Below are 13,183 nucleotides of genomic sequence, written 5' to 3' on the forward strand. Positions count from 1 at the left end.
TTTCATTTAAAATGCCAATGTTATTGGTGTTTTTCTATGTCTGCATCATCTGTAGTTACGGCTCCTTACTGACAATGGGAATTTGAGTTGCTCTTTCTTCTATCTCAGAGTTAAATGTTCATTTATTAGCCTAAAGCAGCAAAGTATGGGATCACACATACAGTTCAATTTTCCTCTTAAGATCAATGGTTGTAAATATTGTTTAAAACTTCCCTTTTTAGTAATATTTGCTGTAATGCATAGTCACTGAGCACTGCTTGGATTCATCTGCAAAATCTGTTTTTTACTATGTTCTTTAAAAATTATTTTAAATTACTCCAAATTCATACCATGATTTGTAAATCATTTAAAATTCTCTGCCTTGATTCCAAATATTTAAACACTTTCTAGAGATTTTAGCTACTATAGATTTCAAGTCACTGTTTTGTCTGTGGCAAAGAGTATGCTGCACTCTTTGTCATTGGTATTTATGAGGCTTTTAGTGATCCAGAATACAATTTTGATCACTGTGTTCCACAGATATTTTAATAAAATAAATATATGTTTATTTGTTTCTGACTGAAAAGGGGTATATATATTGGTCATACAGGTGTACAAACTTTTTTATTTCTATTGAATTGTTTCTGTTTTATATTAATAAGCATAAAAGGATTGTTAAATTTTCCATGTTTGTTTCCATTGTCTCAAATTCTCTCTTTGTTTCATATAATTAAACATTTGGGCTTTGATCTGTTTAAGTATTATGATGTCTCATTGATGAATTTCTACTTTTATATTTAGTATAAGACATCTCTTTATGTGTATTATGATATTTGACTGGGATTTTATGATATTAATAGGACCGCATAGATTTTCTTCTACTTGTGTGGTGTTCCTTCTATTTTTTAATGCCCACTGAACATATACATTTAAATATATTTACATCAGTAACATGGAATCCTGTCTTTAAGTCCAGTATTCTAACCCACCATTAACTATTGTTTAGTCTACTTACACCTCACCTATTTGCTTCACACAAGGCTTTTGATCTACCTTCCTGCACTGTCCTATTTGTTTGTACCAAGCTAGGGTTCCCTCCTCCCTATTTGTTCTCATAGTATCATAACTTCTTTAGGAGTATCAAGTGATCAACCACATGCCATGGAAGAATGACTACTACGCCCATAGACACAATGTGAAGACTACTCTAGGTTCAGTGTTTGCAGGAACATTCTAGTCTATAGCTATTTCTTAGGAATGGAAACATTTCTTTGTGCAATCAGGGAGAAATAAGAGGCTCATGAAACTCTTAAGGCCAGTAAACTCAGCAAACTTAAAGGAAACACAAGGCCCTTTATATAACAAAGCTATACAAATAGCAAGTGGACGCTTAGGGGATAAAAACCATCAGGTAGGTAGATGCTTGCAACATCTATAGAGAATTCTGGTGATACAGTTCTGTGAGTCACTTATGTTGGTGTGAGACTTTTCAGTCATTCGGCCACCCTTGTCTTGCCTGTCCTGTGTAAGCAATCCTAATAAAGTCATTAATTCTGTCTGAGTTAATCTTGTCAACTTTATTGGATCTGAGGTCAAGTACAAGACATACTTATGTAATTCATAAGAGTATTATTGGAAGGATTAATTTTAGAGGAAGACCCTCCCTCACGGTAAAGAAGCTCTTTCAGCAGCAGCACAGTCTGAAGGAAGTGCTGTTGCTTTGTACCTGCCTACCTTCCTGGCTGAGACATGCATCTCCTCTATGGCTGCCATAATTATTGCACCTCTTTGTTGAGATCTGAACCTCTCAATCTTTGGCTATTTGGTTTGAACTGACGACCTGTCACTCTCCAGACTGGGACTGCTGAGGCGCTCATTTTTATGAACTGAGCAATTACCATGTTCTCAGCCCTTCGAGCATGCAGATGGTTATTGTTCAACTGCCCTGCCTGAATTTTGTGAGCTAATATAATAAATGCCTTCTGCAATGTATGCTCAGCCTAGCCATTCTGCTTCTCTGGGAAACCCTGGATGATACAGGTTCATTAAGCTGAACATGGACAGAACTGTTTCTTTGATGTATTGCTGCACTCCTTTTCTGGTATGAATAAATCTTACTATACATTTCCCCAGCAAAATGAGCTGAAGAGATTCGTTGTTCCAGAATGTATGTTTGGGTAAAACTCAAGGTACAGGGTAGTTTCTGTTTATATTAAAGTGGATAATTTCAGGACTAGCAGAAAATGGAGAAGTCTCTCTAATAAGTTTAGAACAGAAACTATCACATCTGGATAAGGGTTTTTCTTAGAAAACAATATACAGCAGGAAGCTTGGCAGGGGTATTTCTTATCAAGGGTCCTTAACTTTACTCTTTCAGAGTAGATTCATGTAGGATCCATTTGTGGCTAGCCAGAAAGGCTGTAAAAGTTAACAGAACATATTATGAATATTCTTTTTGGACTTCTACATACTTTTAACCACAAATATGTGTTAATGAATTTTTGAATGGGTTAAAAATGAATAGCCAGTTGACAAGTACATCAACCTGTCAGGCTCAACATGGGGCTAGCTTCCTATGGCCTTTTTAGCTCATGTAATTCTTATAAGGAACTCAAACACGAACAATGATGCAAATACCACCAAAGAGGGACCTATGTGGAGGTTTGTCTATACTCCTGGGCATGACTATCTGCCTAGCTCCCATCCTGGTCAAGTCCTTTTCATATCCTGCTAACTAATATCCAATAAAAGGGGACCAGAAAAAAGTAAAGACAAGAACGAAAAGAGATCCCCAGCTCCAAAAAGAGAGAGAGAGAGAGAGAGAGAGAGAGAGAGAGAGAGAGAGAGGGAAATCCTTTGACATCCACTTAGAGGTTTGAAAAAACAGTTATAAAGGGCAGTTGACAAAAATAATCTTGAGCAGGACTAGGTAATTGGACTTGGGCAGAGCAAATGACTGCTGTTGTTTACTTTTATTACTCCATAGAGCTCTTTTGAAGCTTACAGACTTACCACATATGATAAACATAAACAGAGTTGTTTTGAAGTTTACAGAGTTACCACATATGATAAACATGAACATAACCAGCACTTGCTATCACCATTATTGGCAACACTGTCCTGTTAGGATGCTTTCACAGGATCACAGGGGAACAGTTGTTGGTTCACAGCTCACAGTAAGTGCTGCAGATGAAACTTGAATTAAGTGCTTGTATTGGAACTCTGTATTCCTTCAACACACTGTCATGCCAATTCTTCAGGGCAAGCTTCCTCTCTTTTAACTTACATCAAATAAATTCATAATGAAGAAAATAAAAGACAATTTCTACCCACTGAAATGAAAATACCCTTGTATTAATGTGACCATTCAAGTTACAAGATAGAAAATATAAGGCTAATACTGTGTTTAACTTGGTACTCATTATTCTTTTCATCAGAATTGCATTTGAAAATGACCTATAATCTACATTGATTGGCAACAAAACCTGGATGCAGAGTCTGATCAAGCTTTATGTTCTAGGTTTTTGTGGTGGTGAACATTCAGTAGCATAAATCATCAAGAAAGAAGCTGCAGGTTTTTTTGTGGGTCTCAGTAGCAGAAATGTCCTTTCTGGTCTTTGAACTCTCCAATGAGAGAAATGATGACAAGCTCTAATTTTAAATTCACTATAGTATGGAAAGAAGAATCAAATAATTTCTAAAGGTGCTAGAGTAAATCCTTCAATGATGTTCTCTCCTCTGGCTGAATCTGACATGCTTTGATTAGTACTTCAGTAGAGTCTCACAGTTCTAAAAGCATCTCTGGTTGTAAGATAAGGATCCCAAATGCAAGTATATGACCATATTCGATGTACAATTTCAGACTGACAGTAAACAATAGATAATTCAAATTTATTTAATAATAAAATATTTAAAAAGAAAAAATCCTTATACAGTCTTTGAACTATTGTATTATGTTTCTTCTTTAAGACTAGTTATTAGAAATTTAAAACTGTTTGTTTTGATACATTTTTAACAATCAAAAGATGTGTTTTCAGAAAGTCTGATGAAAATGAGATTGTAAGCAGACAGAAATAACATGACACCATATTGCCCTAAGAGCAGAGTCTTCTGTCTGATGAGAACCTCAGAACAGAAAACACCACACCCATGTGTTCACATTCTAGTACGTGTGGCTCTACTTAAAGAGCTTCAATTTTTTTTACAACCCCTTTCCTACTTTAAGCATGAATGTTCATAGTCCCCCTTGCTTTAATATATAGGACTGCAGTCACTATAATACTATGTATTCAACAAGCACATGAGAATTCACTAGAAGATAAGTCTCAATTTCACTATAACAAACAAATTAGAAGCCATGCATCTGAAAGTCCTTTATATTATCATGTATTTCTCCAAGATCACTTTTTCATAATAGAATATAGACATTACTTTTTAGAGCATGATCTCAGAGAGCACATGCTGACTCTGAATTCACTGTACTACCAAGTATGACCTTAAAATGATCCTTCTGTCTCAACCTCCCATGTGCTGTGATTACAGATAGGCAACACATGCCAGTTAGACTATTTTTTTAAATTAGCTGTTCTATATTTCTCCACTCAAGTATAATCAGAAAAAAGTATATCATAGTAGTTAACTTATAACTATATTTTTCCAAAGTGTATTGCAAAGATGTGGTAAGCTCACCTTAGAGAGGCCTCCTACTTCCAAATAAAAGCAGATGATGAACACATTCCAGGTGACCCAGAGGGCAGTCCACACTGTATACTAAATATAAAGGGTTGAGAAAAAAAGAAAAAAATTGGAGATGAAAACCACATATTCGAAATAAATTAGTAGTAGAAATGTCAATAAATATAAGTCTTTTGTAAGTAAATAGGTAATATTGAGATTAAAAAAAATCTCCTTTCATGAGGTACTAAAGAACTAAAAATCCAATAGTTCCCATTGTTGTTAGTGGATGCCTGGAAACCTAGAATTCTAAAATTCTTTTCTGAGTTGCAGGTACAATTTAAATTCAAGTGCTGACATGATTTCTGTTTTATGTACATTTTCTTTTCAAGATAACACAGTTAATGTAGCTTTCTGAGAACCACTAATCTATTTACTACCAATTTATGAATCGATGTATTATTTATTTTTCTATCTTTCTATCTGGCTACTTACATAAATTTATCTAAATAATCAGATATATTAGATGGAAAATATCCAATTCATTAGTATAAATTGTCTAATTTCAGAACTTTAGACAAAATCGAACTTCCATATAGTTATCAAACGCTCTCTGTTATGTTATTTTTCTAAGAGTAGAGCACATGCACCTGTAATCAGTGAAAGAATAAGTGCATAAGATATCTTTAAAATCCCGGAAATTAATAAATAAGAGACAGAGCAAACAAACAACCAATTCCTATTATAAAAAAATCCTTTCATTCACATCTTGTTTGTCTGTAATATGCAATTTACTTTATCTTTACCATTTATGATTTTAAAGTGATCTCATGTTGGTGTGTAGACTATGAACGAATATTTTTGAGGTAACATTTCTCTTTTCTGAGAATATTTCGCTTTTTGAAAAAATAGGTAATAAAGTTACTTAAAACTCCATAGTCACTGGGATTTTACACTAAAAACAGGTAAAGATGTCATACAAGCATGATAAATTGTGCTGGTTTAGGGGCTTGAAGTTATTGCAAATACAATCAAGCATATTTTTCTAAGCCATGCACCATTCAAATGGATATTGAATTGAAAATATCTTGCATACAGCTTTAAAGGGCTATTTTTAAACATCACAAATACAAAAAAACCTGTAGATGTCTTGCTAATCAGAGAGTACCAAATGAAACATTCATATATCAGAGCAGAACAGAAATGCCCATAACCAAGTTAGGAGGGAACTTCTAATGAAGCAAGACTAAGTCATGATCAGGGAGGGTGGTTTGCTAGTTTGTTTTTGTTTTCCTGTACTGGGAACTGAAGCAGCCCCTTCCAGACCCTAGGCAAGTTCTGTATCACAGAACTGCATCCATAGAAAAGCTATTTAATACCTAGTTAGTTCAACCCAGCTTGAATCCCATAAGTATTGAGAATGCCCAGAGTACAACAAAGGTACAATAAAACTAACCCTTTAAAAGACTCACAGTGCAAACCATACTGGAAAGGAAATAAGGATCTGCTACAATTTGTATTATAGATTCTGTTCTTGACCTTTCACAGACACTGATAGCTGCTGCCTAGTTCTACACATTTGAATGTAATGAAGGCTGTATCCCCAGTGTTTCACTAGGCACTTTGCAGGGGGCAAATCACCCAAATCATCATATTAAGGCCCTGGGGGATGGGTCATCCTTTGATTTCCTATACCTTGTCAGAGTCCTTCTATGAAATCTGGCAGTGCTCCAGAGTCAGCCTGCTTCATTTGGTAGGCTTTACTGTAGACCATCTTAGGAAAAGGACTCTTACTATAAATTGACCTGCAATAATTTTTTTTTCAACTCACCACATGACAAATGAATCAAAGGACCATTTTACTAGAAATATTGTTCATTTATATAATTTCTGTAACACATGTTACACATGATAGGAATATGACATACTTTTATTTGTATGGAATGTGGATAGAATGTTCATCCTAATATGTTGCTAGTTGAGAAAAATGCCTGTATGGATTGAATTTTGGTTTGTGTGGGGTATAAATGATACACTTTGATGTGCAGTTGATAGACCACATGGGATCATAAGCAAACAGAAAAGAGCTCTGGCAAATGAATCCGTGGATGTGCATTTACCATACCAGAAATGCTAAGTCATCACCTTTAAGACTAGCAATTCACTTCACATTGTCTTTGAAATGGGTTGTTTTTATTAACAATTCAGTTGACTGGGTAATTATAGTGCAAGATGGCTTTGTATTTTTAACAGATACCTTTTGGTTAATTTGAAGCATGGCATGAAGCTTGTGTGTCTATGTAGGTTTCACAAATTGAACTGTCAATGACTTGACTTCTCCATGTTAAAATTCCCTGTTTGTAATCTCTCACTCTTTTCCATTTCCTTAAACTCAGCACACACCTTTTAAGTACCATAGACAATGCATGGTTCTGTTTGATTTTCTAAACATATCTTATGCAGATATGTAAACATTTGGCAATTGAAAGAAACTATATAAGTTTTCCAGTTTATATTTTTTCTATTGTTAGTCTTTAACATGGATTGTTTTACTAAGGCGTTTCCAACAGTCCTTTCTTTTTTTCTCATCAATATGAATCTACCACATTTACTCAAAGTATGGTATGAAATAAATGGGGGTAGACTCTTTGTTTTTACATTGTTCTGCTATCTCCTGGGATTCAGTGAGTTATTTTGTGAGAAGTTAAGGGAAACCTGCCATCCATGAACCTTACTAGTAAGGGAATAAGAGTGAATGCAAAAATAAATGTAATGAATAGCAATAGTTCAATCATACTTTATGATTTGGTCTAGGTAAAGGCCAGGACAAACCTGCCATGTACATTCTGACTCCACAAAAATAATCTATGAACTGGCTTTTATAAATGAGGTAAATAAGGCAACTATGAAATCAAATAAATATTCCAAGTCTTTATAGCCAATAATAAATGAAATGAAATCACTTTATCTAAAACCTTTACATTTATTTACTATTTCTTCAAGCATAATGTTCTTCAAACATTATGCTTGAAGTAGAGTACAGCAGTGGATGGCTACAATTCTGCTTTCAAGAGCATAAGCTGAATACAGTGTGAGAGGCAGGAAACAGTGATAATTAGGCAGGGGAAAGAAAAAAGTAAGCAGAATCTGTACTAACAGCTTGGATAGTCACTTAGTCCTCTGTAGGTGAATAGAATAGGGTAGGTGTTTATTAAGTGCCAATTTAGTAAAAGGACTACAAATTTCCCAAGAAGAAAAGAGAATAGGTCATTCCAAGTGGAAGATTCCGAATGTGCTCCCGAGGAGCTGGTGGCCCAAAGGAAACACCAGAGATCTCTGAAAGGGGGGTAAAAGTCATAAGAGAGCAGAAAAGCAATTTTCTCTAGCTTGACTTCACACTCCATGTATATTGGAAATTTCCTGAAAGATGCTGAAGAGCATCTTCCATATTTCCTTGTAGCTAAACATTTTTATAAGGGTGATTAGCTCTTTGAGGTCAAGTATGGCCTTACTGATCGTCTTTTGTTAGAAATGGTAGAAACTTAGCTCCCATGTCACTACAGTTTGAGTTCCACTTATTTGCCAGAGCAACAGACATCATATCTTATTAGTTTTTGAGTAAGCACTTAGCGAGTACCCAGTGTTCCAAAGCCTTTATTAGTTTTGGTGGACTAAGTATAATTGGCATATAAGAAGAAGGGGGCACAAAGAATAGTAGACATGGCTTCAAGATAAAACCTTCTACAATATAAATGTTAAGTAGCAACTGTAGTACCGTTATGGTATGTGACACAAGAAAAAGACTGAAGTCTGTCCTCAGATGTCTAATGAGGGTCTGGAAGGGTTAGGATAACTGCAGAAGTACCTAGAACCTGAGATCTTTGCTGTGAATCTTCAGGGAAGAAGGAATTGAAAGGATTTCTGGGCTGGAATTATCATAGTACACTTATAAGTTTAAAGCCATAGCTGCCATTCATTCACTAAAGAAGCAGAATATCATGTTTTAGTAGGTCTTAGTGACTAGAAAAGACTGCATATAAAGAGTGTTCTATCTTTTCAGTGGCTCCCTACCAAAGGGAGAAGGTGAGGCAAGTAGGTTCCTTCTCCAGAGGCAAAAAGCGAGGAGGGAGAACAGCTGGGTAGAGGCGTGGGGAATCTTGAACCCAGCGAAGAGAGTTGAATAGCTTGTGACTGGCCCCTTAGCTCACTTGTCCTATTCCTGTCTACATCTCCAGTCCCTTTCTCCCATAGTCTTGCCTGGTATCTATGGCCAACTCAGCATTTCCTTGGATACATATCCCTCTGTGCAGTTTAATGATTAATCACTCTGCTCCTTTCTTCTGTGGCATGAGCATGATTAGTAATTTGTTCACATGCAAATCTTCTTTATTAGGCAGAATCTTTGAGAAAAGTGAATGTAATGGAGAAACTGTACTGTTTTCTCATTCTTGTATCCCATCAGTTCACAATGCTCCCTTGGCAATCATGGGCATTGCTTCTCTTTCTTGGTTTCTATGCTTTGGTTCATTCCTTCTTTTTAACCCCACCCCCATCCCCTGCCCCCAGTAAGGGGAAGGAAGCTTTAGATCTGCTAGAATCTTTAGCATGACTCCTTAGGCAAGGGGAGAAAGAAAGCAATAATTGGCTGAGAAAGCAAGACCTCCATGCCAAATGCTTCATTTGAGTTAATCTGCCTGTAAGGTCTGTTTTAATCCTTAATTTATAGGTGAGGGAGGACTTGTGAGATGGTTAAGTGACTTGCTCATGGGACCTAGCAGGGAGCAGGAGAACCAGAGGTGTATTGGTCCCACTACTCTTACTACTTTACTGAAGTTCTCTCACCAGGTTACAAGCCTTAAGTTGTTCATGATTTAAATGCTGGTCTTAGAATTAATCCTGATCTGTTTCCCTGGCAATCACAGATTACTATTGCCTATGATGAGTTCCAAATTCCCATATGACTACAAATTGCCTATGAAAGTAAGCTCTAATTGTAAACTTGGCACAATGCAGAATCAGCTGGATATAATTTCAGTGGAGAATTGTTTAGATTAGCTATCCTGTGGGCATGTCTGTCAGGAGCTATCTCAATTTCTTAAATGAATGTGAAAAGACTCATCCTAAAAGTCCTAGACTATATAAAAAGAAGAAAGTGGCTGAGCACAGGCATGCATGTCTTAATTGACTGTTCTCTCTTCTAGACATGTTACTACTTCAAGTTCTTGCCACCTTAACTTTCCAGCACTGGTAGATTATAACATAAAATTGTGAGGTAAAACAAATTCTCTACCCCTTAAATTACTTACATCAATATATTTCTGTCACAGGAAATGAAATTAAGGCAGTTCTTTTTGAGGCAAATGCCTAAAGAATCACAAAAAAATGATATGTCTGTTCATAATGGTTCCTTTCATACTTGAGGAAGATTACTGTACTATTGCAATTGTGGGCTAGTTTTTCATTTTCTTGTGTACACACGAGTCAACTGTGGGTTCTTCTAAGGTTGGTCTCTCTCTCTCTCTCTCTCTCTCTCTCTCTCTCTCTCTCTGTGTGTGTGTGTGTGTGTGTGTGTGTATGTGTACTCTTTTTTGACACTATACCTAGCAACCTGAAATCAACTTTAATATTAAAACATATAGAAAATGGCTGTGAGATAAGTCACATGGGTGACGCAAGGGGCAGCAGCTTTTCAGTGGCAGCAAAAGGCAACCTTAATCTGAAAACTAAAGATAATTCCATTCTGGACTACAAGAGGAAGGGAAGCACAAGACTGTGTTACTTATGCACCACATATAACACAATGTGAAACTTTTAATTGTAAGTAAATGACAGACATTTTGAATGAAGAAGTAAATAAAGAAAGAAGGAAAGAAAGAAAGGGAGGAAGGAAGGAAGGAAGGAAGGAAGGAAGAAGGAAAGAAAGAAAGAAAGAAAGAAAGGAAGAAAGGAAGGAAGGAAGAAGGAAAAGAAAAGAAAAAACAATCTTAGGAGATGATGAATGGAAAGAAGGAAGTTAGAAGAAGAGGAAGTAAAAGGGAAGGAAGAGAAAATGGGAGTTATACATAAATTTGGTCAGGAGATCAGGAATATTCTTGATCTTAACCATTTAAGGAGCCTATAAGAGTTCTTAGCTAATAATTTAGGAAAGTGGAAACTATACACTGGGAAAGACAAAGGCTAGCAGTTCACAGGAAACTACTAGAATTCTCAACTGAGGAATACCAAAATAGCTCAGAAGCACCTAAAGAAATATTCAACATCCTTAGTCATCAGGGAAAGGCAAATCAAAATAACCCTGAGTTTCTACCTCATACCATCAGAAAAGTTAAGATAAAAAAACTCAGGTGACAGCAGATGCTGGTGAGGATGTGGAGATAGAGGAACACTCCTTCATTGTTGGTGGGATTGAAAGCTGGAACAACCATTCTGGAAATCAGTCTGACAGTTTCTCAAAAAATTCGACTTAGTACTACATGAGGACCCAGCTATACTACTCCTGAGCATATACCCAAAAGGTGCTCCAATATATAACAAGAACACATGCTCCACTATGTACATAGCAGCCTTATTTATAATAGCCAGAAGCTGGAAATAACCCAGATGTCCTTCAACAGAGGAATGGATACAGAAAATATGCTACATTTAAACAATGAAGTACTACTCAGCTATTAAAAACAATAACTTCATGAAATTTATAGGCAAATGAATGGAACTAGAAAATATCATCCTGAGTGAGGGAACCCAGTCACAAAAGAACACACATGGAATTAGTTCAAAAGCTCTGAATACCTAAGATGTAATCCAAAGACCACATAAAGCTCAAGAAGAAGGAAGGCCAAAGTGTGGATGCTTCAGTCCCCCTTAGAAGGGGGAACAAAATACTCATGAGAGGAAATATGGAGACAAAGTGTAGAGAAGAGACTGAAGGAAAGGTCACCCAGAGACTGGGGATATATCCCATGTGCAGACACCAAAACCAGACACTACTGTGGATGCCAAGAAGTGCTTGCTGACAGAAACCTGATATAGCTGTCTCCTGAGAGGCTCTTCCAGAGTCTGACAAATACAGAGGCAGATGCCTGTGGCCAACCAGTGAACTGAGCACTGGGTCCCCAATGGAGGAGTTAGAGAAAGGTCTGAAGGAGATGAAGGGTTTTGCAACCTGTCTGAAAAACATCAACCAACCAGATCCCCTAGAGCTCCTTGGGACTAAATCCCCAACCAAAGAGTACAAATGGAGGGACCCATGGCTCCAGCTGCATATGAAGCATATGATGCATATGAAGTTAGACATCAATGGGTAGAGAGGTCCTTGGTCCTGTGAAGGCTCAATGCCAGGGTGGGAAGGCAGGAGTGGGTGGGTGGGTGAGGGAACACCCTCATAGACGCAGGGGGAATTGGTAGGGGATAGGGATTTTCTAAAGGCGAAACTGGAAAGGGGATAACATTTTAAATGTAAATAAAATATTTATTAAAAATCATAAAGAAAGAATAAATATAGCAGAAACCTAAATCAAGCAGTAGTTAGGGAGAAAGGGTACATTTAGAGTATAAAAGTAATCAGAACTGGACAGTGTCTCCAACAGATACCTACAGCATCATTCTATATATACCTGTCTGGTCCCGGGATCTTAATAGAATAACAATAGCAATAAACAAAGTCACTTGACATTACTTCTACTTAAAGTTTAACCAATAACTTGCTATTCTGCAGTTACTAAGGCATCCTATCACATATTCTATCCCCAGGAAATCTCTTTATATTAATCATATGATAGCTCAGATGATTTTCAACAGTAGGCCAGGAATTGTTTAGACCCATAGCAAAGTGAGGAAGGAACATCAAGTACTCTTTACTCCTTATCAACTTCCAAGTCTTTACTTCTATGAAATGAAGAATGATAACACAAAGTATATTTTGATATTCCAGTGATGTAACTGGTATATTTTTTCAAAGCAAGTGATGTTTTTTTAAAATTTGTAAACAAGCTAGATTTAACAAAATTTAAAGATAAATAATTTAAGTCATTGTTTTCAAATGTGGTAAATTCATAATGCTGAAAAAAATCTATGGCATATTTTGTAATCTTAGAGGATGATAGGCCTAATTACAGTCATTTTCATTATTAAAATTCATTACTTCCCATAAAATGGCCTATATTGTTGGCTTATTTTTTATAGGAATGGCAACTAAATACTGTGAATGTCATCAGTTCCATGTAGGCCACACTGTGCATCTCAATGAGTGCCCTGCAACATAGTAGGCTGGCCATGCTTGGCATACCTTGCAAGATGGATAAGTGATTGAAGTGTATCTTGACATTCAGTTTTTTAACAAATTGGAAACAAAAAAAAATATGAGTTACCAAACACCATTGTATTCATGCAGTTATAATATCCTATGTTAATGAAAATGGTGTGTTATGATGTTCAATTATTAAATCATTGTGCTAGATTTTTTGCTTTCTATACTTAGTGGCGTTTTCATTGAATATTAATGGTACCTGAGTATACTGATGGACTACGAATA

General features: G+C 36.3%; 1 protein-coding gene across 1 annotated transcript in view; it reads right to left on the reverse strand.

The window, feature by feature from the left end:
- The window catches only part of Nkain3 (Sodium/potassium transporting ATPase interacting 3), a 679,349-nt gene that overhangs the window by 330,830 nt on the left and 335,336 nt on the right, over nt 1–13,183 (reverse strand). Inside the window, 1 exon segment of the mRNA NM_001109540.2 lies at nt 4,669–4,749. Within this exon segment, the coding sequence (NP_001103010.1) occupies nt 4,669–4,749 (81 nt within the window).

The sequence above is a fragment of the Rattus norvegicus genome, chromosome 5 (assembly GCF_021556685.1).
Source record: "Rattus norvegicus strain SHRSP/BbbUtx chromosome 5, alternate assembly SHRSP_T2T, whole genome shotgun sequence".
Lineage (NCBI taxonomy): Eukaryota > Metazoa > Chordata > Mammalia > Rodentia > Muridae > Rattus > Rattus norvegicus.